A 26,734-nucleotide genomic window follows, 5' to 3' on the forward strand; every position below is an offset into this window, starting at 1 on the left:
CGGAAGCCAACCCCACTGGTTTTCAGTGTGAAAAGCTAACATGTGTGGTGATTTAATAATAACAAGGTTGGGACGGGAAAAACGGGAAATGGGATCAAATAAGAGTGAAAGCAAACTAAGCTGGAGTTGCCTTTTATTTTTCCACTTCAAAAATAAATACTCTGGAGTTAGGAGATAAAACGAGCACACTGAAGATTCTAGAATGATGCGTAACACCTCTGTATTCCCCATGTGATGGCTGGCTTCTTCACTCTCAGAAACTCTGGTCTGACTTTCTGATGCCTCTGGCAAGATTTTTAAGAACGATCAAGACTTTGGGGTCCGTGTGCCAGGAGCTGGGTCATCATCTCACGATCCAGGAAGGGTCCTTGGCGAGCTTCGTGTTCTCAGGCCCCAGGACGGCCAGCCCGTGTGTGCTTTTCCCGACACCGAGGTACCTGGTGGGTGGGAGAGGGGGCTGCCGTCGGGCTTGTGTCTTGGGGAGGGAGACCCACCCGGGGGGCCTGTTGCGCTGGACTCACTTGCTGCTCACGCGGACCAGGTCTTCATGGCTGACGGCGAAGAGCTGCTCCCGGTGGGCCTGCTTCATCTCGTCTGAGAGGCCGTACAGGAAGTGATCCATCCCTGCAGGGAGGGGGTGCGAGCTGACTCTCGGCCCTGGCCGCCCCTCTGCCCTTAGGGTGCAGGATGCGGTCTGCACACGACCCCACTCAGAGGTCAGGGGCTGTTGTCTGTTCCCAGTACCTTGGTCTGAAGGGGCCACCGGTGCATCCACAGCAGAGAACACAGAGAGCTTGGCTTCATCTATGTCCTGCTGGGAGAACCGCCCTGCCTTGGCCCAGTCCACGGCCTTCGAGAAGCTCTGGAGGGTTTCTGTGGATTGTGGGTCCCTAGGAGACCAGGACAGAGTTGGGCAGAGGATAAGGACATGGGCACCCTGCCATCTCACAGCCCCCATCCTTGAGGGGATGGTTCAAATACAGGGTGCTCATCTCACTGGGAGAGGAGGTGAGGAGCCGTGAGTGGGGTGTCCTGCCCTCAAGGGCTGGAACAGGGAGGGTGACCCATGTTTGTGCGTGGCCCCCGCGAGGGTGGGTCGGGCAGAGACTAACCTGTAAGAATACAGAGTGAATATCCCATTGTGGCTGAGCTTGGCGCCCCCGCCGTAGGCACCACCTTTCTCTCGGATTTCTGTGTGCAAGAACTTGGAGGTCATCAGCCGGGCCAGGATTTTAAGACTGAAAAGCAAAGAAAGCAATGTTACTGCGGCCGATATGGGGGGGGGGGGTGAGGGGAGGGCTGTGCAGTAGCCCAGGCACTCTATGTTCATGTCTAGGCGGGTGGAGTGTAGGGAGGGTCTGTAGTCCCATTTTGGGGTTTTCTCTCTGCATTTCCCAGGTGAACAGAGAGCAGTTCTTTTTCTTTTTTTTTCAGATTTTTCTTATTTATTTATTCCCTTTTTTTTTTTTTTTTTTACTGTTGTTGATGGACAGAACAGAGAAAAGTGGAGAGAGGAGGGGAAGACAGAGAGGGAGAAAGACAGACACCTGCAGACCTGCTTCACCGCCTGTGAAGCGACTCCCTGCAGGTGGGGAGCTGGGCGCTCGAACTGGGATCCTTATGCACCATGTGTGCTTAACCCGCTGCACTACCACCCGACTCCCCAGAGAGCAGTTCTGTCCTCACGGTGGAAGCCGACTGACTGCCCTCCCTCCACGGGACCCGACAGTACCTGGCGTGGTCGGGGTCAGTGTAGGGGGCAGTTCTCACACACTCGCCCACGTAGTTGACTGGGAAGGGAAGGAGGAAATGTGTCTTCATCTGGCAGGGTTTGAAAGTGGGGTCCTGGGGAGTAAAGGAGTGTCATTCAGAGATCGGTTAGGCTGCCATGACACACGCACGCAGCCCAGGCACAGGGAACCTTGGCGTCCCTGGGCCGTCCCGGGGCATCTGTGTCCTCTGGAAGAATAGTGACACAAAAATGGGACTCAAGAGTCTTCCCCCTGCAGGCTCCTGGGACCAGGCTGAGCTTGAGTGACCTGCTGCCGAGTGGGGGCTGGAGGCAGGGTCCCACTGTCTGAGAGCCTGGTTAGGATGGTGAGCTGCTGGGCGGAGACCCAGGGGTGGGTAAGGTCGGGCTGACTTACTGTGACCAGCTTTCTTATGATTTGGGGGCCTCTGCATCCACTGCCACTGGGTCCGCTAGGTGACGTTTTCTGAAAGCAAATTTAATTTTTTTTTTTGCCTCTAGGAATATTGCTGGGGCTTGGTGCCTGCACTATAAATCCATTGCTCCTGGAGGCCATTTTGGTACTCTTGTTGTTTATTATTATTATTATTATTGCTGTTGTTGTTTTTGTTGGGTAGGACAGAGAGAAATGGAGAGGGGAGGACAACGAGGGGGAGAGAAAGATAGATACCTGCAGACCCGCTTCACCACCTGTGAAGTGACTCCCCTGCAGGTGGGGAGCCGGGGGCTCGAACCGGGATCCTTACGCCGGTCCTTGTGATTCGTGCCATGTGCGCTTAACCTGCTGCGCTACCACCCAGCCTCCAAGCAAAATGTTTTTAAAGAGAAATAAAGATTCCAAAGAATTCCAAAGTGAGGAGCTTCAGGGCAGACCACTTTAGTGACTTTTCTCCAGTGTTCTGAACCCATAGGAACCTCCCCTGGCTTTCAGAGCTGTGGCCCCCAGGGGGGCAGCCTTCCAACTCCCAGGACAAGTGCAGATGCCCTGCAAGCAGTGCTCTCTGCTGCTCTCACCACACTGCCTCAAACTGGGTGTTTGTTGCAGCTATGATGGCAGAGAGCACGGGTTCAAGGCTACGGCAGGCCCCGGGCTTGTATCCTGACTGGCTCACCTCCACCATGTGTGGACGTGCTGGCTTCCGCTCCTTTTTGCTCCGACTGAGGCTTCTGAGGAAACTCTCCACCACTTGTTCGCTCTGTGACAGCTGCTGAGGAGTGGCATTCACCGAACACCTGCAGACACAGCACCACAGAGCCAGACACATTTTAGATTCGTGGCAAAGACAGAGGGAGGACATGCTGCTTTGTGTACAAAGACCCCCACAATGTCAAAAAGGAATGGAGGAAGTAGGCCAGCAGCCCAGCTTCCCTCCACAGTGCTCTCAGGCCAGCAACAGGCCTTCCTTCCGGTGTCCCCCCGTCTTTGGCCGCAGCCAGGTCATCCTTTCTGCCTCAGCTTCAACATTCTGAAGGAGCCTGGGGGAGTGTGCCCTCAGACAAGATCCGCAGAGTGAAATCAATGGTCTGAATGTGAACCCTGGAGGGTGGGTGAGACAGCATAATGGTTCTGCAATAGACGTTGATGCCTAAGACTCTAAGGTTCCAGATTCAATCCCCTGCACCACTGTGAGCCAGCCTTGTAAGCAAGGCTCTGGTAAAATAACAACAATAATAAAAATAACTTAAAAGAAGGTGAACTCGGGAGCCGGATGGTGGTGCAGCGGGTTAAGCGCACATGGCGCTAAGAGCAAGGACCAGCATAAAGATCCCTGTTCAAACCCCAGGCTTCCCATCTGCGGGGGGGGGGGGGGGGGGTCGTCGCTTCACAGGCCGTGAAGCAGGTCTGCAGGTGTCTATCTTTCTCCCCCCCTGTCGTCTTCCCCATCTCTCTCCAGTTCTCTCTGTCCTATCCATCAACAACGACAGCAATTAACAACAATGATTACAAACAACAAGGGCAACAAAAGAATAATAATAATAAAAAAAGGTGAACTCGTCACTGAAGGAGAAAATTCCCAGCTGCCAAAAAGTTAGCATGCCCTCAAAAAACTATTTCTACAAGCTACAGAGTCATCACTGCTTGCTATCATCACGGCTTTAGGGAGTGTGTTTTCCCTCTGGGCTCTTGGCTGACAGCAGGGAGAGGGCAGCCTGGGGGTAGCAGCGCCCAGCCCCCACCTCAGGTGGTCACGGTTCAGCAGGTGTTTCTGGATACGCGGCAGCTTCCTCAGCACCGGCTTGATGTCCGTCATTTCTGCAATTCTCTTCATCAGCCTCACCTGCACCAAGGAGACGGCACTTAGAGACTGGACCCTGGGCCCAGGACTTGTGGGTCCTGGGGGGCGGCTGCCCCTGCACCTGCCTGGTGTGAAGGAGCTGGGAAGAGGTTGGATGGAAAGCTTTTTTCCTGTAACTTTGACCAAGCAGAATAAGCTTTTCTCTGAATCCCCCCCCCCCCCCGTTATTTTATTTGATAAGACAAACTGAGAGAGGGGAAGGATAGACAGGGAGAAAGAGGGACCCCTGCTTGGGGACTGGGGGGGGAGTCTTTTGAACTCAGGTCCTTGGCCATCTAGCTGCAACAACAGCTTCTCACTGGGGAATGCTAACAGGGACGCTGGGGGTCTGGCTAGGTCTGAGCAGCCAATGGAGCATCACCTGGTCCATCCCGCTGAAGGTCTCCTTCAGGTCTCCCGCGGGCGTCAGTGTCCTGGCCGCTCGCAAGGCTGCGTAGAGGTGGCCCGAGTCTGGGATCCCGTTGGACAGCTCCTGGGCGGCCATCTTCACCAGCACTTTGAAACGCTCCTCCTCTTCAAAGCAGGGGCTGTGGGGCGACATGCGGTGCGCACTCCAGAATCAGAGGGCCTGGCCGTCAGCCCCCACAAACGTGGGAGCCTCCGGTGGCTGGCACACCCGGCTGCAGGGGCCCGGGGAGGGGGCTCAGCAGAGGGCACCGTGAGCGAGGCCTGGGGAAGTTCTCTCCAGGTGAGAAAATCAGGGAGGGCAGCACAGGGTCTGCCAGCCTGAAGCCCCAGGTGCAATTCCCAGCACCACATATGCTCCTCGATCCCCCCCCCCCACTCAGGTTCGTAAATGTTTTTGTTTTTTTATTTGCTTTTCCCCTTTTGTTGTCCCCTCTTTTTTATTGTTGTTGTAGTTATTATGTTGTTAGGACAGAGAAATGGGGAGAGGAAGGGAAGACAGAGAGGAGGAGAGAAAGATTTAGACACCTGCAGACCTGCTTCACTGCCTGTGAAGCGACTCCCCTGCAGGTAGGGAGCCGGGGGAGCTCGAACCGGGATCCTTAACTCTGGTCCTTGAGCTTGGAGCCCACTGCGCTACCGTCTAGCCCCGTAAACCTGTTATTAAAAAGAAAAACGGGGGGCCGGATGTTGGTGCACCTGGTTGAGTGCATGTGTTACAGTGCTCAAGGATCCAGGTTCAAGCCCCCGGTCCCCACCTGCAAGGGAAAAGCTCTGTGAGTGGTGAAGCAGGGCTGCAGGTGTCTCTCTCTGTCTCTCTTCCTTCCTATCACCCCCTTACCTCTCAATTTCTGGTTGTCTCTATCCAATAAATAATGATAAAAAAAAAAGGGCAGTATAGCTGGCCAAGTGGTGCTTTTCTGAAACAGTAATATCCACTCTGAAACATTACCTGTTGAATATTTCAGTCCACAGATGCATCATGTCAGGCAGGTTTCTGTCCAGGCAGTAAGACGAGAAGAGCACACCCTGAAGTCACCGGAAGACAAGGCGACAGGTTAACTATGATGTCACGGGGGGAGGGGGGGTGTAAACAAGGAGGAGGCCCCACCTGCTCGTAGGAGTCCAGGTTCGAGTCATCCGGCAGCACATGGGGGGAGACGGTCATGCCTCCTGTCTTGAGCTCAATCTGCTGGGCCTGCTCTCGGTAGTTCAGAAGGCCGCAGCCCAGCCTGGGGACACGGCGGCCCTTGTCACCCAGGACCAGCCTCAGGAGGTCCTGCCTCCTCCCCTCTGGCCCCTTCTGCCCCACCCCACCCAGAGGACCTTGCTCCCTCAGCAACTCTCGCCCCGCATTGAGTTCCCTTCTCTTCCACCCCCTTCCTCCAATCGCTCACCTGCTCCCAGCATTCCTAGGGAGGAAGTGGAGGCCACCTTGACACTAACGGTGCTTCTGGAAGAAGCACCCTAACCCCTGCCCTGACTGTCTCTCATGCCTGTGCTGGGTTCTCAGAGTAGAGCTGTGAAGGATGCTTAAACTCGAGCAGGGCCCACCTCGTGCCCCTAATATCTGGAACACGGGACTCTGGTTGTCACCCCTGAGCCAGCCTCTTGGATGCCTGGACAGGGAAGGGACAGGTGGCAGCGTGTCCAGACATCTGTTTAATGAGGACAGTGGGGCCACAGCAGAACCTCAGAGCAGGCCCAGGGCTGTGTGACATATTGAAGTGTTTAGGTTTCCTGACCACAAAACGTCCTTAGTCTTGGCAAGATGTTTTCCCGCTGAGAAAGGTGTGTGATTACTGCCTCACCCGCCAGGTCCTCATTTTTCTGTAGACAGACTCGGGTGAGAAACTGAGTCAGGGTCAAGCCATCCCCCGGCTTACTTGGTGAGGACGCTGCAGAAGAGGGGCACATAGGGCCTGAGCTCCTCGGGGAGGGAGTTGAGGCTGGAGAAGGCCCGGAAGTAGATCACACCATTGGTGGGCTGGGCGCAGTACTGCACGGGCGTGTCTCCAGCTGCACAAACAGGACTTCAGTTACCCCAGAGCCCTTGCCCCAGCCCAGCCTCCTGTGCCAGCTGGACAGAGCTGCCCACTTGGGCTGGCCCCCGTTGGAAACAGCAGTCCTGCCCACCGATGCCTCTTGGCACGGCAGCTTCTGTTATCCCGGTGGGTCCTAAGTGGCCACATCTGACCCTCAAGGGCTTTTTTTTTTTTTTTTAAATTATTTATTCCCTTTTGTTGTCCTTGTTTTATTGTTGTAGTTATTATTATTGTTATTGTCTTCATTGTTGGATAGGACAGAGAGAAATGGAGAGAGGAGGGGAAGACAGGGGGAGAGAAAGACAGACACCTGCAGACCTGCTTCACCGCCTATGAAGTGACTCCCCTGCAGGTGGGGAGCCGGGGGCCTCGAACCAGGATCCTTATGCCGGTCCTTGTGTTTTGCGCCAGCTGTGCTTAACCCGCTGCGTTACCGCCCGACTCCCCCTCAAGGGCCTCTTGTCTCGTCCTGCAGCTGTTGCTTCTCTGGTGTAGCCGCTTGGCCCATCATTGATCTCAGGAATGTGTCGTGGGCAAGCCGGCACACGGTGCCCTGCCCCACCCCTGGGACATCTCAGCAAATGCTGTTCCTGCACTGACACTCGGACAGCAGATGAGAACAGGATGTGCTGCGGGAGGGCCAGGCGGAGGCATACCTGGTGGAGAGCACCTGTTAGGGTGCTCAAGCCCCTGGTGCCCACCTGTGGGGGGAGGGGAGCTTCACAAGTGGTGAAGCAGCATGGCAGGTGTCTCTCTCTCTCTCTCTCTGTCTCCTCCTTCCCTCTCAATCTCTTTTGTCTCTCTCCAAAATAAGTAAAATGCTGCTGGAAGAAGGTGCTGAGAGCTTTCTCAGCAGAAGGTTAAATTCTTTCTGTGCAGCCTCCTGCTCAGAGACGCTGCCCTCTGTAGATGCTGGTGTGAAAGTGGGCAGCGAGACTGCTCAGCACAGGGCTAGGAAAGAGGGGGCTCACTGCTGAAGAAAGCTAGCTGGGGACCCTACCCCCCACTAGCCTTCCGCTCCAAGGCTCTTGCCCCCCAGCCCAGTAATTCCCAAGGTAAACGCAGACCCTCCTGGCCTGGTCTCACTGCCTCTTGGCTGTGGGGCTGAGTCCTGACCCATCTTCACTGGATCATGAACAGTCTGTCAGCACAGAGAGCTCTGACCAACCAAACAGCGAAGCTGGGAACGTTCCAGGACTGAAACAGCGACAGGAGCAAGTCTGGGGTGACACTGACACGGGGCCAGGTTGGCTCCCTTTTGGGCCTGGCCTGCCGACTATGCCCTCATCCCCTCACCTCCAAAGTGTGAGCAAGAAAGACTCGGGAGGGGAGCTTGAGAAGCCACCCCGAGGAGTCCTCACCCCGAGGAGGCCCTGCTCACCAGAGCCTATGGGGCAGGCAGATGGGGACAGAGGCCCGTACTCACCTGCCAGGGCCACCTCCAGCTCTGTGCCCACGAGGGAGGGCGTGATGTCTGACACCTTCAGTGCTGGGAGGCAGGAGGCGTCCTGGGGCTTGCTCTGTTCAGTCTGTAATTCTAAACCTGGGGGGGGGGATGGTGGTGAACGTTAGACCCCAAAGCACCACCTGCCCTCTTTCTGCCCACTCTTGTTGGCTCAGGGCAGCCCCAGGGCCAAGCCAGCAGTGGGCGCCTTGAGGCTCCCTTACTACCTCCCCCTCCCCCAAAATGCTATGCCACTCTGGCAGGACCTGTCCTCACAGCACCCAAACAGGGCCTGGCAAACTGAATTCAGTGACATCTTTGTTTATTCTCATCTTGTTCTCCTACTTTTGGTAAAATGCCCGTATAATTAACTGCACAAAGGGCAACAAGACTTCAGGACACTTGCTGGGGGCTGGGGTGAGAGCAGAAGAGGAAAGGTCTGAGAACCTGGGGTCTCGGGTTCCATTCCTGGCACCACATATGCCAGGGCTGAGCATCTCCCAGAATGGATCACAGTGCCCCAGTCCTCTGCTGAGCCAGGGATCAGTGTCTGCGTGTGCAGCTGACGGAGAGGGCTGCTGGTTCTCACACGAGGACCAAGCCATCGTCTCCTATAGGGCCCGCAGGGGCACCAAGAGCAGGCTCAGCCACTCAGCGTGGCTGTTTCCTGGGTGGGCGTTAGTGGGCTCATTCAGCAGCTGGTCCATCTGCCTGGGTGCAAGCCCGCCAGCTCTGTGCCCCTATGACGCAGCACCTGAGAGCCACCTACACCAAGTGCGCCAGGTTCTGTGACGGCACCAGCGCCACCCACACTGAGCACAGCAGCACTTCCCGGTGTGGAGGAGCCTTGCTGCTCGAAACCAGGGAGCCTGTCATTCCCTGGGTAAATGCCCGGGCAAGGGCCAGTCAGTGCGTTTAGCACTGCAGGGAATTAGGAGCCTGCAGCCTGGGAGGTAGCACAGTGGAAAAAGTGTTGGACCCTTTTGTGTTGGAAGTGTTGGAAAAAGTGTTGAAGCACGAGGTCCTGAGTTCAGTCCTTGGTACTGTATGTGCCAGAGTGATGCTCTAGTTCCTTTGCTTTCTCCTCTTTCTATCATTAATAAGTAATTTCTTCCCTACATATTTATTTATGTATTTGATAGGACAGAGAGAAACAGAGAAGGGAGAGATAGCTAGACAGACAGACAGAGATATGCAGCCTGGCTTCAGCACTAGTGAAACTCCCCTCCCGCAGGTGAGGACTGAACCCAGGTCCTTGCACACTGTAACGTGTGCTCTACCAGGCACACCACTGCCCAGCCTTCACCTGTGCCCACACTGCACACAGGCAACCAGGGCCTCTCTTCCCCACAGAGACCTCCCGTCTGAGGTGCTCACTCAGCATCTAACCATAATGCAACGCCACTACCGCCTCAGTGGCCAATCCTGGCCAAGCTGAGTCACTCCTGGAAAGCTCTTCTCCTGCACTCCCGCCTTTTCTGAACTGCCAGCTTCTGGTAAACTGGGTGGACTCGGCTGACCCCATCACACCAAACTCGGACTTCACAGGTGCCCACAAATCACTGGCCGCCGGGCCAGGCTCCCGGCAGACTGGGGGAGCGGCTCTGACCTTTCTCGTAGATCCGCTGCTTGTCTTCCTGGGAAAGCACGCTGACTTTTTGCTTCAGCTTCTCTGTTTCCATCTGTGTTTGTTTCTCGGAATACTTGTCATCTGGTTTCATTGTCAGAGTCAACTTGTGCTGGTTACTCTGTAGTGACCGCAGGACAAGGAGAGTCCGTGAAAGCAGGCCGGCCCAGAGCTCCCTGTGCCCCACCTGTGCTTCCACAAAGCCCAAGCCCCCAAGAGTCTGCAGGTCCAGATGTTTTTAGCACAGCCTGGGGGGGGGGGCAGCCAGGGCCCACTATGCTTCACCCCAGGATTCAACTTTTTTGGTTTGTTTTTTCTGCCTCCACGGTTATCACTGGGGCTCAGTGACTGCACTACGAATCTACTACTCCCAGACGCCATTTTTTCCTGTGGTTGTATGGGAAAGAGAGAAATTGAGAAAGGAAGAAAAGAGACAGAGTGGGAGAGAAAGATAGGCACCTGCAGACCTGCTTCACTGCTTGCAAAGCCTGCTGCACCATGGTCTGGCTCCCAAGAGAGTGAAAGAGACCACAGCACTGAAGCTACCTTTATTTATTTATTTTCCCTTTTGTTGCCCTTGTTGTCTTTCTACTGTTGTTGTAGTTATTCCTGTTGTTATTGATGCCGTTGTTGTTGGATAGGACAGAGAGAAACGGAGGAGGGGAAGACAGAGAGGGAGAGAGAAAGACAGACACCTGCAGACCTGCTTCACCGCCTGTGAAGTGACTCCCCTGCAGGTGGGGAGCCGGGGGCTCGAACCGGGATCCTTACGCTGGTCCTTGCGCTTTGCGCCATGTGCACTTAACCCGCTGCACTACCACCAGGCCCCTTTGAAGCTACCTTCTTTTCCTTTTCTTCTTTTTCTTTCTCTTTTTATTTATTTATTATTGGATAGAGACAGAGAGAAACTGAGAGGAGAGACAGAGAGAAACCTGCAGCCCTGCTTCACCACTTGTGAAGCTTCCCCCCTGCAGGTGGGGACCAGGGGTTTGAACCCAGGTCCTTGTGCACTTAACCAGGTGCGCCACCGCCTGGCCCCCTCTCTTTTTCTCTTTTTAACCAGAACACTGCTCAGCTCTGATTTATGGTGGTGTGGGGATTGTACCTGGGACTTCGGAGCCTCAGATGTGAGACTCTCTTTGCATCACCATTATGCTATATCCCTCAGTCCCCTGAAGCTTCCTTCAATGCAGTGGGGACTGGATTCGAACTTGGGCTGTGCACATGGTGAAAAAAAAAAAAAAAAAGGTGCACATTGGCCCTTAATCTACACATCCTGCTTGTGAATAAACAAAAACAAGAATTAAAAAATAATAATAATTCTCTGTGGTCTGGGAGATGGCGCAGTGGATAAAGCACTGGATTCTCAAGCATGAGGTCCCAAGTTCGATCCCTGGCAGCACATGTACCAGAGTGATGGCTGGTTCTTTCTCTCCTCCTCTCTCATGAATAAATAAATTAAAAAATTAAAAATATATATTTATAAAAATAATAATTCCCTTGAGCAGCCCTAAATTTATTATTGTTATTTGTTATTGCCAGGACTTCAGTTCTGCAGGGGAACTTTTCCAGCTACAAACAGAGGATACAGGGAGGGAAAGACCCCAGCACCAAGCTTCTTTCAGTGCAGGGGGCACAGGCTGGAACCCAGTAAAGGCTGGCAACGGAGTGTCCAGGCAAGCTATTTTGCCAGCCAGTCATCTGATTTTTCAGCATTAGAAATTTCATAGGCCAGGTGGTGTTGCACCTGGCTGAGCACATGTTACAGTGCACAAGGGCCCGGGTTCAAGGTCCCTCCCCAGCCCCCACCTGCACGGGGGAAGCTTCACAAGTGCTGAAGCAGGGCTATAGGTGTATGTCTCTCTCTGTCTCTCCCCTTCCATCTGATTTCTGGCTGTCTCTTTCCAATAAATAAAGATAATTAAAAGAAAAGTGGAGGGAGTTGGGCAGTAGCGCAGTGGGCTAAGTGTGGGTGGCGCAAAGTGCCAGGACTGGTGTTAAGGATCCCGGTTGAGTCCCCGGCTTCTCACCTGTGGGGGTGGGGGGAGTTGATTCACAGGCAGTGAAGCAGGTCTGCAGGTGCCTATCTTTCTCTCTTCCTCTCTCCATTTCTCTCTGTTCCATCCAACAACAACAAAATGGTAAAGCAGGGCTTAAGGTATCCCTCTTTAAAAAAATAATAAATCTCACCTTTGTCTAAGTTTAAGATAACACAGAAAACAATTTGGTGTTTGTCTTCATTAAACCAACTTATCAAAAGCTGGAACTAAGTTCTGCAGTGTTTTATAAATGTTAAGTGTGAGCTTCCACTGCATATCTGTGATGTCACACACACAGGACCCAAGTGAAACAAACACCAGAGGAACAAGGAGAGCAGAGCAGCAACTTCACAGAAAGTGACAAACTCAGTGGAACGGGAGGTCATGTGATCAAATAATGTCTGTGCCCATGTCAATGGCCTTAGCAACTGCTCCCTCTGCACAGAGGGTAGGCCGGGTGGGCCCACCCACCCACCCCACCCCCAAGCAGGTCTCACAGAACATCACAGCACCAGTGACCACACACCGAGTGCCCAGAAGACGAGTAAGCACATACTACGTGGCCTGGGAGGGGGCACAGTAGCTAGAATGCTGGACTTGAAAGAAAGTTTGAGGTCCCAAGTTCAATTCCCAGCATTGCATGTGCCAGAGTGACATTCTACTTCTCTCACATTGATGAATACATCTAAAAAAAAAGTGTCTTATTATCTTTATTTACTGGATAGAATTAGTCAGAAATTGAGAGAAACTGAGAGGGGAAGATAGAGAGGGAAAGAAACAGAGACACATGCACTCCTGCTTTACCACTTGTGAAGTTTTCCCCCTGCAAGTGGGGACCAGGGGCTTGAACCCCGGGACCTCATACATTGTAACATGTGCACTCAACCAGGTGTGCCACTAGCCGGGCCCCCTCATAAAGTATTAGTAGAATTTAAGTGCATACGAGCACTGATGTTTTTGCTGTCTCATAAAAACTGACTTAGATGAAACATCCTGTTTCGAAGCATTATTATAGAAGTCAGCTTTGAGATCACAGACATAAGCTCTAGTTTTTTTACCTTAAAGTACTGTTTGACTTTTTCTTGCAAAAACTTGGGGTCTTCCTTTAGGCAGCGTCTGAACTGTTCCACCTGGCCACCCAGCTTCAGGAGCTCCACAGGGTCCCCGTCGTGGTTCCAGTAGGAGGCTATGTACTGCAACGGGGACTCGAGTCACCGGCGTGCGCCCGCTGGGAGGCCTGCCCAGTGCAGGCACAGTCCCCTCGGGGAGGCTTGCTAAGATCTGCTGCTGTGCTTTAAGACACCTCAGAGGCCTGTCTCTGCTCAGAGGGAGAGCTGATGGCTGGGGAGGCGGCTCAGTGGCTAAGCTCCATCCCTGGCACCATGTGTGCCATGGTGATGCCTTGGTTCTCTCATAAATACGTTTTCTTTTCTCCAGTGTAATCACTGGGGCTTGGTCCACTGCTACTGGAGGCCATTTTTCTCCACTTTTTCATTGGATAGGACAGAGAAATGGAGAGAGGAGGGGAAGACAGAGAGGGAGAAAGACACCTGCAGACCTGCTTCACCGCCTATGAAGTGACGCCCCCCTGCAGGTAGGGAGCCGGGGGCTTGAACAGGGATCCTTGTGCAGGTCCTTACGCTTCATACTATGTGCACTTAGCCCGGTAGGCTACCGTCTGGTCTTCCTCCCCCTTTATTTTTTTTAAGCTGAAGAGAAAATGGTAGGGCCCACTTCCAGGCTGACCTTCCTGGCTAGGGGCTGTACAGTGTTTTCCTCACTTCAGGTCAGGCCCCACATCCTGACTGGAAGACTTTATCTTTTTGCCTCAGTTTCTACCCAACATGTAGGCCATGACCAAATCTTTCTTGATTCTCAAGATCAAGCCCAGACTTTATGCCTCTTGAAATAAAGCTATAATCATCAGGGAAAACGAAACAAACAAACAAACAAGCAAAAAAATCTAAAGATAGTCTAAACCTTTCCTTGCTAGCATAAAAACACAGGCTTAAATTGTTTTTTAAAACTTTGAGTACCAGGAAGTCAACAGTCATCATAAATCCCATGATCAACACGTACCCCTCCCCTGTCCCCATTTTTTTTTTTTAAACCACTGTTCAGCCCTGGATTATGGTGTGACTGGGGATTGAACCCAAGACCTGTGAGGCCTCAGGCATGCGTATATTTTTGCACAGCTATTATGCTATCTCCCCGGCCCATTAACATATACTTTGAAGAGCCGCCAAACACAAAAGTAAAATAAAAAAATTTAAAATACGACCAAGAAAGGAAAGAGGCTGAGAAGTCCCTACACACCGAGGTCAAGGCGAGTCCAAAGCTGACAGACTGATGCTTCATCTGGATCTCAATCTTATGGAGTAAGGCTTCGATGCGGTCGTCTTCAAACCCTTTCCTACAGAGGCAAGAACTGAGCTGATGAAAGCAGACGGGGCAGGGTGGCCACCGGGCAACCACTGGTGTCCAGGGACAGTTTTCCCAGTGGACGAGCTGGGCCTCTCTCTGCATGAGGCGGGACCACACCCAGCAGGCCCCGCTCTTGGGCTCGGCACTCACTCGGCGACTTCCTCGATGGTCCTGTCGATGAGGTCTCGGACCTTCCCCACATCTTTCTCCGAGATCCCCTGCAGGCCCACGCTGAAGTAGGCCTCCCGGGTGTGGCCGTTGTAGCTGGAGCAAGACAGAGGGCGCCTCAGAATCCACACGACCTTTGTCACCTGCCATGGGTAGTCCACTGAAAAGTCATGTCTCCATCGGCAGAGCTGAGCTGATAAGGACGTGAAGCTCCAACCCCCCGAGAAAGCACGGAAGGCAGGGCTGTCACATGCTTCTCCTTGGGCACAGTTGGTCATATTCTCATGTCCACACTCAAGAGAATTCAGAGTAGTGAGGGGAAGTTTCATGAGATTCTAGTTTTCAAAGAAATTGACTGGCCCAACTTGTGGAGAGGCAGAGAGGAGATACTCGCTTTCCTTCTACCGTTGGGTTTTGCTCACCCGGGACAGGCTCCACAGCCTAGTTCACATCTGCACGTCTACACAGGGCAGGGGTGCGGGGTGAGGGAGGCTGGCTGTGGCTAGGAGGCAAGGCCTGGCAACCCCCCACCCCCACAAGTTGTGACAGCCAAATGCAGGCCCAGGCCTTGTCAAATGCCCAAGCCACCTTTGACCGTGAGCTACTGGGCTCATCTAACAGGAAGGCTCACCCGACATCAGGAGAAAAGTCTGTACCAAGCCCAGACTCAATCAGGGCTTTGTAGAAGGGGGAGTTGGGTCCACCAATCAGGAGCGAAGACAACAGACTCAGCGTGAAGGCCTCGAACGTATCAGTGATGCTTCATTAAGAAGGGGGGCATGGGGAGGGAAAAGGGGAAAGTGGTGATCCTTACGAATGCTTTTCACCATCACTAAATGGCCCTATTGGAGCTGACACTGGTATTTCAAATAGTGCTCAGTTCTACTAGAGAAAGTCTTTCATTCCAGCCTCTATTTTAATAGACACATGGGCAGAAACAGGGCACTGCTTTGGGTTTGCAAAGCTCATACTGGGACCCTCCTGGGGGCAGTGGGGTCTCAGCCACAGGGCTGATTTCTGTGCCCAGGATGGCGAGGGCACATGCCAAGTGCTGCCCTTCTCTATTCAGAGGCACTGGGACTCCCGACATGAGCAGAGCCAAGCTCAGCGGATGAGCTCGAAAGCCAGCGGGGGTGGTCCGGGAGGTGGCGCAGTGGCTAAGGCACTAGACTCTCAAGCATGAGGTCCCAAATTCGATCCCCAGCAGCACATGTACCAGAGTGATGTCTTGTTCTCTCTCTCCCCTATCTTTTTCATTAATAATAATAATAAAAAAAAAAAAAGCCAGCGAGGAAGTCACCAGTCTCTTCCACAGGGATGCTTCAAGACCCCTCACCCAGAGGCTGCTAGACTCCCAGATCCCAGTCCTGTGTCCCCTCACACTTGGACCTGGAGAAATCCCCTGCCCTGTGCCCTAGGTCCTCTCCTGACTTGCAGAGGGGCACTTACTCTGAGAGCAGGAAACTGACACTGACAGTGGTCTGCTTAGAGGAGTCTGCTGCCAGGGAGTCTGGGCCGCACGTTACATGGAATTCCCGCTGGAAAAGGAGTGGGAAGGGTCACTGTGAGTGGGCAGAGTGTGAAGGGAGGGCTGGAAGCTAGCAGAGGTCACCCGGGCTGAGAACATGGCTCAGAACACGATGCCTTTTGCTCAACTCACCTCCAACACACGACCATTCTCTAGAGGCTTGAGACGCCCTGATCCCCACCAAGCTCACACCCTATAAGCCCTCATCAACCCACAGCTCAGTTTTCCTTTCCTTTCTGAGGTGTGGCGGGTGCCTGCATCTCGGGCGAACACCCACCGGCTTGTCCCATGGCTTCTGGGCTGGAACTATGGTGCGTGGCTCAATTTTCTCAAATTTACTCAACGCTTCTTCTTGAATCTGCTTCAGGTGCTGTTCCAGTGGGAAGTTACCATAAGTGAAGAACCTGACGTTTGGAGAATAGTGTCATTCAGTTGAAAAGTTAGGAATCAGGAGTCGGGCGGCAGCGCAGCGGGTTAAGCGCAGGTGGTGCAAAGCAAGGACCGGCAGGAGGATCCTGGTTTGAGCCCCCAGCTCCCCACCTGCAGGGAAGTCGCTTCACAGGCGGTGAAGCAGGTCTGCAGGTATCTATCTGTCTCTCCCCTCTCTGTCTTCCCCTCCTCTCTCCATTTCTCTCTGTCCTATCCAACAATGACGAAATCAATAATAACTACAATAAGAAAACAACAAAGGCAACAAAAGGGAATAAATATATATATTTTTTTTAAAAAAAGAAAAGTTAGGAATCAACGCAGATGGCTCTCTAGGGAAGTAGATGAGCAGTATGCAGGGGATGCTGGGAAGGAGCTCTGACCACAGATCAGGCTCTTGTCAGTCACATGTCCCCAGGCAGCCTGGGGGCCCCAGAGCCAGCCAGGGGTGAGAAGTGAGAGGCCCGGCCTCATGTCTCCCACCTGTCAGTGGAGGTCAGGACAGGGTCATGAAAGGCACACTAAGGGCAACTAGTGGACTTCGGTGCATTAGACGAATGTTCTGGGGAGAAGCAGAAAGCAGTAGATGGCTGGTTTGTGGCAGGTTGTTTTTTTATTTTAAGTGTGGGGATAACGGTATTGTCTTATGTAAGAAAATGCCTTAATGTGTTAGGGATCCTGCCTTCCTTCCAAATATGGGCTCCAGGGGCTGGGTGGTGGCGCACCTGGTTGAGTGCACATGCTACAGCACACAAGGGCCCAGGTTCAAGCCCCCGGTCCCCACCTGCAGGGGAAAAGCTTTGTGAGTAGTGAAGCATTACTTGCAGGTGTCTGTCTCTCTCCCTCTCTATCACCCCCTTCCCTCTTGATTTCTGGCTGTCTCTATCCAATAAATAAATAAATATAATAAAAAAAAAACCCGGGTGGTGGCGCACCTGGTTGAGTGCACAGGTCACAGTGCGCAGGGACCCAGGCTTGAGGCCCTGGTCCCCACCTGCAGGGGGAAAACTGCAAGTGGTGAAGCAGGGCTGCAGGTGTCTCTCAGTCTCTCTCCCTGTCAGCCCCTTCCCTCTCCATTTCTGACTGTCTCTATCCAGTAAATAAATAAAGAAAATGCAAAAAAAAAATTAAAAATTAAAACTAAAAAAAAAAGTGTACAGGCTCCAGATGTGGGCTCCACGTGTCTAAATGACTAATGAACGGAGCCCTTGTTCTATTCCCTACACCGCACCGGGATGCCTTCACAATACACACTAAGACTTAGGGGTGGTTAAAATGACTGTAGAAGTGATTTTCCATTTCTGCTGGATTGATCTGTAAGTACAAGCACTGCTGCCTCATGCTTAGTACTCTGGAAATGAGCACTCTGTGAAACAGCGTCCTCCCGCGGCTAACAGTCTCATCAGCCACATGGAGAGAGGCCCCCGACCTAGGGCCCCCTCCTGCCCCACACTTCAGTCTAGAGATGCAGAAGGTGGGCATCGCCCACGGGGTGTGTGTGTGTCTGAGCACCGGCACTGCAGACTGGAATGAGCCCGGCGAGTCAGAGAGGCCTTGTACTGCTGCCTAGAGACTCTCACCCTCAGCTACGCCTTAGCAGACACTTATCTGTCAGACATGAGGAATCATGCTACTTTGTATAAGAAAACACAAACCAGGGGCTGGGCAGTAATGCAGTGGGTTAAGCGCACGTGGCGCAAAGCGCAAGGACTGTTATAAGGGTCCCAGTTCGAGCCCCCGGCTCCCCACCTGCAGGGGAGTCGCTTCACAGGCGGTGAAGCAGGTCTGCAGGTGTCTGTCTTTGCCTCCTCTCTCCATTTCTCTCTGTCCTACCCAACAATAATGACATCAATAACAACAATAATAACGACAATAATAAAAAAACAAGGGCAACAAAAAGGAAAAATAAATATTAAAAACAAAAAAAGAAGAAAAAGAAAACGCAAACCAGCCACTTGTCTGCCACTGTGCTGTGACACCGGGGAGGGCACCCACCTGGCATTGCTGGGGTGGTAATGTGTGGCGTGGAACTGCTTCAGCTGCTCCCACGTCAGGTCTGGGATGCACAGTGGGTCGCCGCCCGAGATCACCGAGTACGTGTGGTCAGGAAGAAGTCGGTTCTGAAGGTGCTGGGAGAATATCCTCTCGTTATCTGTCTTCAGATGAAAAAGCAGGGAGCAGGTGTGTGAAGGGACATACACGGCCAACTCACCCCGTCCCAGGAGCACGGACCCACCGCACCTGTCAGTAAAACCATCAGCACAGGGGACCCCAAGTGTCTCTGCACAGAGCACCCATGTCACTCAGTCTGCTGGGGACACAGAGCAGGCCACTGGCAGCGTGTCAGCAGTGGCCACCACTGCAGTGTGTGTGTGTATGTGTGTGTGTGTGTGGGGGGAGGGGGCGACAGCCTCTCACCAGGAAGGTGTCTGAGGACACAATACTCACACTAAGTACTGAGGATAAGCTACAGAGGGGCAGACCCCAAGGGGGCCCCCACGCCCACAGGGCAGAGGGGAGGCTCTGAGGCTCTAGACTACGGCTCTCAAGGGTGCCTTCACACCCCTAAATGCCAACAAAGTCCCTAAAGTGTTTCAGGTGACATGGGGTTCTGATATGTCTGCTCTTAATGTTCCTGGATTAGAAATTTAGGCTCCGATATTTGAAACAGTCGTTTGTTAGCTTAACCCATCGTATGTGTTCATGCAAATATTCTCTGGGAGACACTTTTCATGCTGAGCCAGAGTAGTCACGGAGATGCACCATGCTGCATCTTTTGCAAATCAATCTCTCTCCCTCTGCCTCCAGGGTTACCGCTGGGCTTGGTGCCTGCACTACAAATCCACTGCTCCTGGCGGCCATTTTTCCATTTTAATGGATAGGACAGAGAGAAATGGAGAGAGGAGGGGAAGACAGAGAGGGGGAGAGAAAGACAGACACCTGCAGACCTGCTTCACCGCCTGTGAAGCTTCCCCCCTGCAGGTGGGGAGCCCGGAGCTCGAACCGGGATCCTTGTGCAGGTACTTGCGCTTTGTACTGTGGGCTTTGTACTATGTAACCTGCTGCACCACTGCCTGTCCTCCCCCCACCTTCTTTTCTTTTTTGTTTTTTGAGCCTAATTCTTTTTTTTTTTGGATTTTTTTTTTTCCTCCAGGGTTGTTGCTGGGCTTGATGTCTGTACCATGAATCCACCACTCCTGGAGGCCATTTTTTTTCCCCCTTTTGTTGCCCTTGTTGTTGTAGCCTCGTTGTGGTTATTATTATTGCCATTGCTGATGTTGTTCGTTGTTGGATAGGACAGAGAAATGGAGAGAGGAGGGGAAGACAGAGGGGGAGAGAAAGACAGACACCTGCAGACCTGCTTCACTGCCTGTGAAGCGACTTCCCTGCAGGTGGGGAACTGGGGGCTCGAACAGACTAATTCTTTTTTATTTAATTATTTATTATTGGATAGAGACAGAAAAATTGAGGGGGGAGGTAAAGAAGGAGAGAGACAGAGAGACACCTGCAGCCCTGCTTTACTGCTTGTGAAGCTTTCCCCATGCAGGTGGGGACTGGGGGCTTGAACCTGAGTCCTTGTGCACTGTGAGTATTTAACCAGGCGCGCTGCCTAGCCCCACAAATCTCTCTTTTGCTGGTTATCCTCATAAATCACGTGTGAGGACCCGGGTTCGAGCCCCTACTCCCCACCTGTGTGTGTGGGGAGCCTCATGAGCAATGAAGCAGGTCTGCAGATCTCTCTCTCCATGTCTTTTTTAAAAAATTATCTTTATTGGATAGAGACAGTCAGAAATCCCCTGCCTTACCACTCGCAAAGCTTTCCCCCTGCAGGTGGAGACTGGGGACTCGAACCTGAGTCTTTTTGCACAGTAGCATGTGCACTCAACCAGGTGCGCCACCACCCAGCCCCTCTTTCTCTCCACGTCTATCTCCCCCCCTCTCAATTTTTATCTGTTCTATCAGGTAAAAATAAGTAAAAAAAGTTAAGTGATATCACAGAATGTCAAACCTTTTCTAGTAAGTTATATCATTAAGACAATTCAAACAATATGAAAAAGGAGACACTCACGAATGCTCCCTTCATCTCGTTAAAGACGACTCCTTTGAAGATCAGGGGTGTCTGGGGGTCACTGGGGTTCTCGTGCTCCAGCCGCCAGCCTTCCTGCCTGCACGGAGATAAGGCGGCATGAGCTGATGGTGACTGACACCCGGTCAGCTAACTACAAGGAAGGCCTCTCGCTGCCTCCTACCAGAAATCCAGTTCCCGCAAGCAGGGGAAGAAGGCTGCATCCAAGTACACGGAGAGAAGGTTCTGGAAGTCCTTGTGGTTTTGTGTGGAAAACGGGTACAGAGTGTAATCGCTTGCTGGGCACAAATGAAAAGGTTTTAAAAGTCAAGACTTCCGCAGGCACGTTCCTGATCTACTTCACGGGGACTCTTCCCCGCACAGCGCCCGCCCCAGCCGCTGGAGCTCAGCACCGGCTCAGTGTCCTCACAGACGGACGGACGCCTAGGCTTCCCAGATGGCACTTGCTCTGCACACCCGCTGTCTCCTCGCTACCCTAGATCCTAAAATGAAAACTCAAAGGCCATCAGCACACTGCGAAGAGGCTGAATTCTACCTACAGCCATATTCTTCAGAGAAAACAGTTCTGACCTTTTCCAGAAAAATACTCAGATGTCTTTATCCTGAAACCGGTTTTTGAATCTGGGCAGCATGCAAGGCACAGACCTCCCATCATCTTTCCACCTGAGCGCTGTCTTTTTTTTTTTTTTAACTTCTTAAATTTTATTTTAAATGTATTTATTCCCTTTTGTTGCCCTTGTTATTTTATTGTTGGAGTTATTATTGTTGTGGGATAGGACAGAGAGAAATGGAGAGAGGAGGGGAAGACAGAGAGGAGGAGAGAAAGACACCTGCAGACCTGCTTCACCGCCTGTGAAGCGACCCCCCTGCAGGTGGGGAGCCAGGGGCTCGAACCGGGATTCTCCCGCCGGTCTTTGCGCTTTGCGCCATGTGCACCTAACCCGCTGCGCTACAACCGACTCCCCTGAGTGCTAAGTCCCAGTGGGGAGGCCCAGGAGGAGCCCTACCTGTGAAGGCGTTCATGAATGTGGACAGGGAGCGGTTGAGCATCTTGAAGAAAGGGTCCCTGCAGGGGTACCTCTTCGAGCCACACAGGACCGTGTGCTCTAGCACGTGGGGCACGCCTGTGCTGTCCATGGGCGTGGTGCGGAACTGCACGCTGGGGACAATGGGACAGGGGTCACCGGGCCAGGCTCTCGGCCTGAGCAGGACAGCGCAGGGCACACAGGCACCTTGGCGTGCTAGAAGCAGCGTCGGCATTACTCAGACTTTGCTTGCTGCCTGGCCCTCCTGAGGAAAGTCCCTGAGGGAGACTGTTTCTGCTATGTCACCAAGGACAGAAACCCCCCTAGTCTTCCCTTCTGGTCTCAGGACGACACTCCACAGCCGTTCTAGGTGCGACAGCTGAGCTGCACGATGCACACACACACCTGAACAGGTTGTTGGGGTCCTCCCTGGCCAGGTGTAAGTACTGGGCCTTGGTGCTGTCATGGCTGAGCCTCACCGCTGTCAGGAACAGCTCAGGGATGGATGTCACCTGGCGATGAAGAGGAAAAGATGAGCCACTGATAGCTGGGGGAGGGCCCAGAGGGGTCACCATTGTGCCAGCTGCTCCCAAGCAGGAGGGAGAGCGACGCTAGGACAGCACTGCCTGTGTGCCACAGCCTCCGGGAAGCTCCAGTTGGGTGCTCGGTGCTCAGTGCCACAAGGCAGCCAACCAACGTCAGAGCCGCTTCCAGACCCGCCAGTCCCACTGGCTGCCTTGGAGGCAGGTGAAGGTCCCCTCTTCCTCACCCAGTGCTCAGGGGGACCCTGGGGTGGAGGAAGAAGGCTCCCTCTTTTTCCCCAGAGGCACAGCGTGACAGGGGAAGCCTCCGTTACTCGTCCTGCTGGGAGGCTCCCACACTCATCCGAGCACGGGCCTTCCTTTCCCGGGTGAGCCCCTAGTCTAGGTCCCTCCTTCCCCCCTGATGCAGCCCACTCTTGCCACCCCACTTTCTAGAGGCTGGCTGAGAGAATAGCTGGCAGAGCGGGTCAGAATTCTGCTCTGGTGCCTCTTGCTGTCTACAAGAGGCCGCTGTGCCCTGTGGAGGCGGGAGACACACTGGAGGGTCTCAGGGCAGCTGCACGCTGCCTCTGCCTCCGATGAGGGTCAGGCTGGTCATATACCCGGTTTCCACAAGCCTTGAGAAGTGAAGGAAACAAGGTCAGTGGACCGCAACAAGGTCGTCCTCGTTGGTGGCCGGTGTAACTGACAGCCAGCCTACCCTCTGCCCAGCGTTCAGGCCCTCCATGATGGCTGAGGCGGTGCAGCCTCTCTGAGTGACTCACCCTTCCTCCTGCCCTGGGCCGGGGCCGGGCTCCTGTCCCCCTAAAGTCACCGTCCTTCTGCACACACAGGCCTTCCTGCCCTGCCCCAAAAGCAGGGCAGCTCTCTGCACTCCCCCAGGGATGTCCCTCACTCAGTTCCCCGGGGGGCTCAGCAGCCCACTGTTCCCTGCTCTGAGCATCTGCCTTTGTTGTTTGTTAAAAGGAAGCATCACCAGCATGATGTCAATAGCAGACCGTTATGCAAAGTATACATCTTCTAATTATTCCAGTTCAGGAAAGCCTGAAAGCTTAAGCAACAAGGCCTAGGGAATTCTATTTAACCAGAATTGCAACTCTGGCCCACAGTCCCTCATCTGTGCTTCTAAGCACAGTGTCTCAGAAACAGAATGCTTCGGCCTCAGGCTGGAGCAAACTTGTGGGCTGTCTCAAGCCAGCCTGGAAGGACACAGCACATGTGCCTGCAGTCCAGCAGTTGTGACGGGGAGGCGGCAGGGTCTGAACTTCAGAGCAGGAACTGTTCTGCTTACTGGGGACAGGAGAGGATGGAAAGGAGAAAGAGGCCCGTATCCCCACCCCCTGCACTGCCTCCCCACGTACCTGGTTCACGGTGAATTCGTGGATCTTTTCTCCGACCTGGTAGCGCAGTGCCCGCTCACAGGCCGTGCTCCCCCACCTCCGGGCTCCAAGGTTGGCCCTGTTTTGGTTAGAGAGGGTAAACAAAGTACAGATTTGAAGAGAGTTGGTCCAGGAAACTCTGTAAGGTGGCAGGCACACTGCCATGAGACAGCAAAAGTTAACCTTTCATCTTCCGAGCACATTCCAGAAAATAACTTTCACTCATGTTCTGTCACGTATGCGGTTCTTTGACCTCAACCCAAGCTCCACAAGCAACTAGTAAGCAAATGCCGGCATTCCTTCGCTGTACAAAATACAGCTCTCACGTCAAAAAGGGCTTCTTGGGAGAGTCGGGCGATAGTGCAGCGGGTTAAGCGCAGCACCAGCATAAGGATCCCAGTTCGAGCCCCTGGCTCCCCACCTGCAGAGGAGTCGCTTCACAGGTGGTGAAGCAGGCCTGCAGGTGTCTGTCTTTCTCTCCCCCTCTCTGTCTTCCCCTCCTCTCTCCATTTCTCTTGGTCCTATCCAACAACAAGGATGTCAATCATAACTACAACAATAAAACAAAAAGGGCAACAAAAAAAATAAATATTTAAAAAAAACCTTTAAAAAAAAGGGCTTCTTGGTCTTAATTCAGATCTGCGAATCTAGCCACAGAATGTCACTTTGTCACTTTTCTTCAGAGCCCAGATAACTTGTAAGACAACTTATTATTTACTAAGTGACTGTTCTTTTTTTTTTTTTAGATTTTTTTAAACATTTATTTATTTATTCCCTTTATTTCATTGTTGTAGTTATTATTGCTGTTGTTATACATGTCCTTGTTGTTGGATAGGACAGAGAGAAATGGAGAAAGGAGGGGAAGTCAGAGGGGGAGAGAAAGACAGACACCTGCAGACCTGCTTCACCGCCTGTGAAGCGACTCCCCGGCAGGTGGGGAGCTGGGGGCTAGAACCGAGGTCCTTATTCCAGTCCTTGGGATTTGCGCCACCTGCACTTAACCTGCTGCGCTACCGCCGGACTCCCTAAGTGACTGTTATTAAAGGACCACGACCCTGTGTAACAGAGGGGCTCATCTGCGGAGCCGCATACTGGAGGCTACAGCCTACATGAACATCACAGCCCACAAGATAACTTCTTTGAAAGAAAAACACACACAAAAGAAAGCTCACTGCTCACTCACTATCAGGCAGCACTGATGGTTTCCCTCCAGAACCTGAGATCCTGGCTTTGCTGGGGGTCAGATTTTCAGGACAGGGTGACACGGAGTGTGAGCACGACCAGGTGGCGTGGATACCCCTGCAGCCAGAGCTGGGCACCCCAACAGCCAACACCCCACTTTTATTTTATTTTACCAGAGCACTGCTCAGCTCTGGCTTATGGCAGTGTGGGGGATTGAACCTGGGACTTGAGAGCCTCAGGCGTGAAAGTCTCTTTGCATAACCATTATGCTATACCCCCACCCAACACCCCACTTTTGCAGCTGGGCCAACAGCAGCCCCCCCCAGCCCCACTTTTTTTTTTAAGCCGGTGAAACCCTGTTTTACAAATTCGGGTTGTGACACTCAGTGGAGGTCGGAAACAAAATGCACTTTTCCACCATAAATGTGTCTTTTCATACAAATTCGCGTCCCGGAGGCTACGATTTAAGAACCGGCCTAGCTGGGCCTGAATGGGAGGCCTCCCTGCCCACAAGAGGCAGCCAGGGGGCAGACACGCGAGCCAGGAGGCAGGAGAGGCCGTTTAAGACATGGGTGCACCCCATCAACCACCCACACCACTTCAAAGCCTGACACCCACGGGGCTCACCCCTGCTCCCTGTCCTGGCACCCCAGCTCCACTGGCTGGACCCCAGGAGTCCCAGATAAGGGATCTCCAAGGAAGGAGCTCAGATCAGGGGTGTCCGGGTGTTCCTGGGACGCCGAGCCCCCGACCGCTCCCGTCTCCGCGCTGGGCCCCGCAGCGCGCCGCGTCACCCCAGCTGCGATCACCCTGGGCCCCGGGGCTCACCCGCTCAGCCTCCGCAGGGGACCCGCAGCACGCCCGCAGCGCCACATGGCGGCAGATCCGCAGGAGCCGCGCGCAACCCCACTTAACAGCACGCACGGCGCGGAGGCGGGACCAGTGGCGCCCTCCCATTGGCCAGTGCACAGGATAAAGGGCTCTACGATAGGCTGGTCACGAAGAGGGCGGGGCTCCCACCGCGGTGGGCGGGGCCTACGTGGCGAGACCTTGTGCGCAGAGAGGCGTGGCCTGTGAGGCTAGGGCGTGGTCTGAGAGGCTCGGGGCGTGGCCTGCACCCGGAAAGGGCAGGTTAGGCGCGGACAGTGGGCAGGGCTCAGCGGGAGTGTGCGGGGCTGCCTTCTAGACTGGTGAACTTGGTTCTGTGTGTTGGGCTGTTTTCTCCAGGAAGGAGTATTTGCCCACCTCCCTTTCCTCCGCCCCCACCCACCAGGGCTCTCACAGGGGAGAGCTCTGCCCCCCTGCAGGGGGGCATACTGGTTGAAGCTGAAAGTTGCTGAGATGGTTTCCAGGGCTGCAATGGCGAGAAGGGCCCGCCCCAGAGCACCCTTGGGTGTGCAGGGTGCAGACCTCTGCACCTCCTATCTGGAAGACTGCACTTGAAAGCCCTCACGTACCTCTGACCCACAGGCCTAGCAGATCGGGCCTGAGACTCTGAACCCCTGCGCACTACGGGGTGGGGAGGGAGCAGGGGTGCTAAGCCTTGGCAGAAGGGAGGACCTGTCTGACCTGGGTTCCTCCTGTCTTTCCTCCCTCACTTCCCTTGCTCTTTTCCTGCTCAGGTCACTACTGCACTAGATCCAGGTCTCCCTGCCTTCACTTCCTCGCTCCAAAGAAAGGAAGCTGAGCAGGCAGGTGCAACTAGTGGGACTTGGAAGTTGGTGGCAAAATGGAGAGGAATACTATGAGGAAAGCCCCCCAGTGTCTACCTGGTACCCTCAGAGTGCAGCCCAGAGCCTGCAGTTAACCCACTTATTCGGAGACAAAGCCCCACTGAACGGAGTCAACAAAGGTGATGAGAGGCTGCCAGGCACACTTCCTCCAGCTGGGACCTTTCTTGTGGTGAGAATCCGGGTGATAAATGTCTGAGTTCCCACAACATCTCTGATCTTCCGGGAGACAGCTGGGTGTTATTAACCCTACGGTGTGTGTGTGTGTGAGGAGGCTGTGGCATTTGATGTCTGAAGGAGAGATGCTCTATAAAGCCAGTAATTGCCACCTGCCAGTGCCTTCCCACAGCACACACCTCACGGAAGGCCGACCTACACACGCTTTCAGAATTTATAAGTATCTATTTTGAGCAGCGCTCACTGTAATTTTAATACTCACCCATGTAATCTTGACTCATAGGAAACCAGGACAATGTAGATATGGAAAACAAAGGACCCACACAATGTTGTCTGTTAGAAGATCGGGTCTCATGTTGTCATGAAACTCACTGTTTTAGTGAGAGTAGCAAGGGGGCTCTGGCCAGTGCAGGCTGTGACTTGCGCTGGGAGAGGCAACCTGGGAGTCTTGGAGTG

At 53.4% G+C, this 26,734-nt stretch overlaps 1 protein-coding gene across 1 annotated transcript; it reads right to left on the reverse strand.

Annotated features, from left to right (window-relative positions):
- Positions 1-116: 116 nt before the first annotated feature.
- On the reverse strand, positions 117-25,296 carry PITRM1 (pitrilysin metallopeptidase 1). Its single transcript, XM_060192385.1, has 27 exons — positions 25,200-25,296; positions 23,172-23,268; positions 21,674-21,780; positions 21,251-21,402; positions 20,407-20,521; positions 20,226-20,322; positions 18,152-18,312; positions 16,005-16,131; positions 15,649-15,737; positions 14,831-14,959; positions 14,182-14,295; positions 13,924-14,020; positions 12,666-12,800; positions 9,551-9,689; positions 7,924-8,040; positions 6,339-6,471; positions 5,564-5,684; positions 5,405-5,481; positions 4,409-4,574; positions 3,929-4,029; positions 2,863-2,983; positions 2,148-2,216; positions 1,733-1,845; positions 1,113-1,238; positions 745-890; positions 522-624; positions 117-437 (listed from the first exon to the last, which is right to left on the reverse strand). The coding sequence occupies exons 1-27, from the start codon at positions 25,244-25,246 to the stop codon at positions 344-346; spliced, it is 3,093 nt and encodes a 1,030-aa protein (XP_060048368.1). The 5' UTR covers positions 25,247-25,296; the 3' UTR covers positions 117-343.
- Between the last annotated feature and the right edge of the window lie 1,438 nt (positions 25,297-26,734).

Source organism: Erinaceus europaeus, chromosome 6, assembly GCF_950295315.1.
Source record: "Erinaceus europaeus chromosome 6, mEriEur2.1, whole genome shotgun sequence".
Classification (NCBI taxonomy): domain Eukaryota; kingdom Metazoa; phylum Chordata; class Mammalia; order Eulipotyphla; family Erinaceidae; genus Erinaceus; species Erinaceus europaeus.

What these genes read in the sequence shown, in the direction of transcription:
- PITRM1 (XM_060192385.1), bottom strand. Translation starts at nt 25,246, where the DNA reads ATGTGGCGCTGCGGGCGTGCTGCGGGTCCCCTGCGGAGGCTGAGCGG. An exon ending in ATTCATGAACGCCTTCACAG is followed by an intron (nt 20,522 to 21,250) that starts GTAGGGCTCCTC and finishes ATTTGTGCCCAG; the next exon opens with CAAGCGATTACACTCTGTAC. An exon ending in TCATAAGAAAGCTGGTCACA is followed by an intron (nt 1,846 to 2,147) that starts GTAAGTCAGCCC and finishes TTTACTCCCCAG; the next exon opens with GACCCCACTTTCAAACCCTG.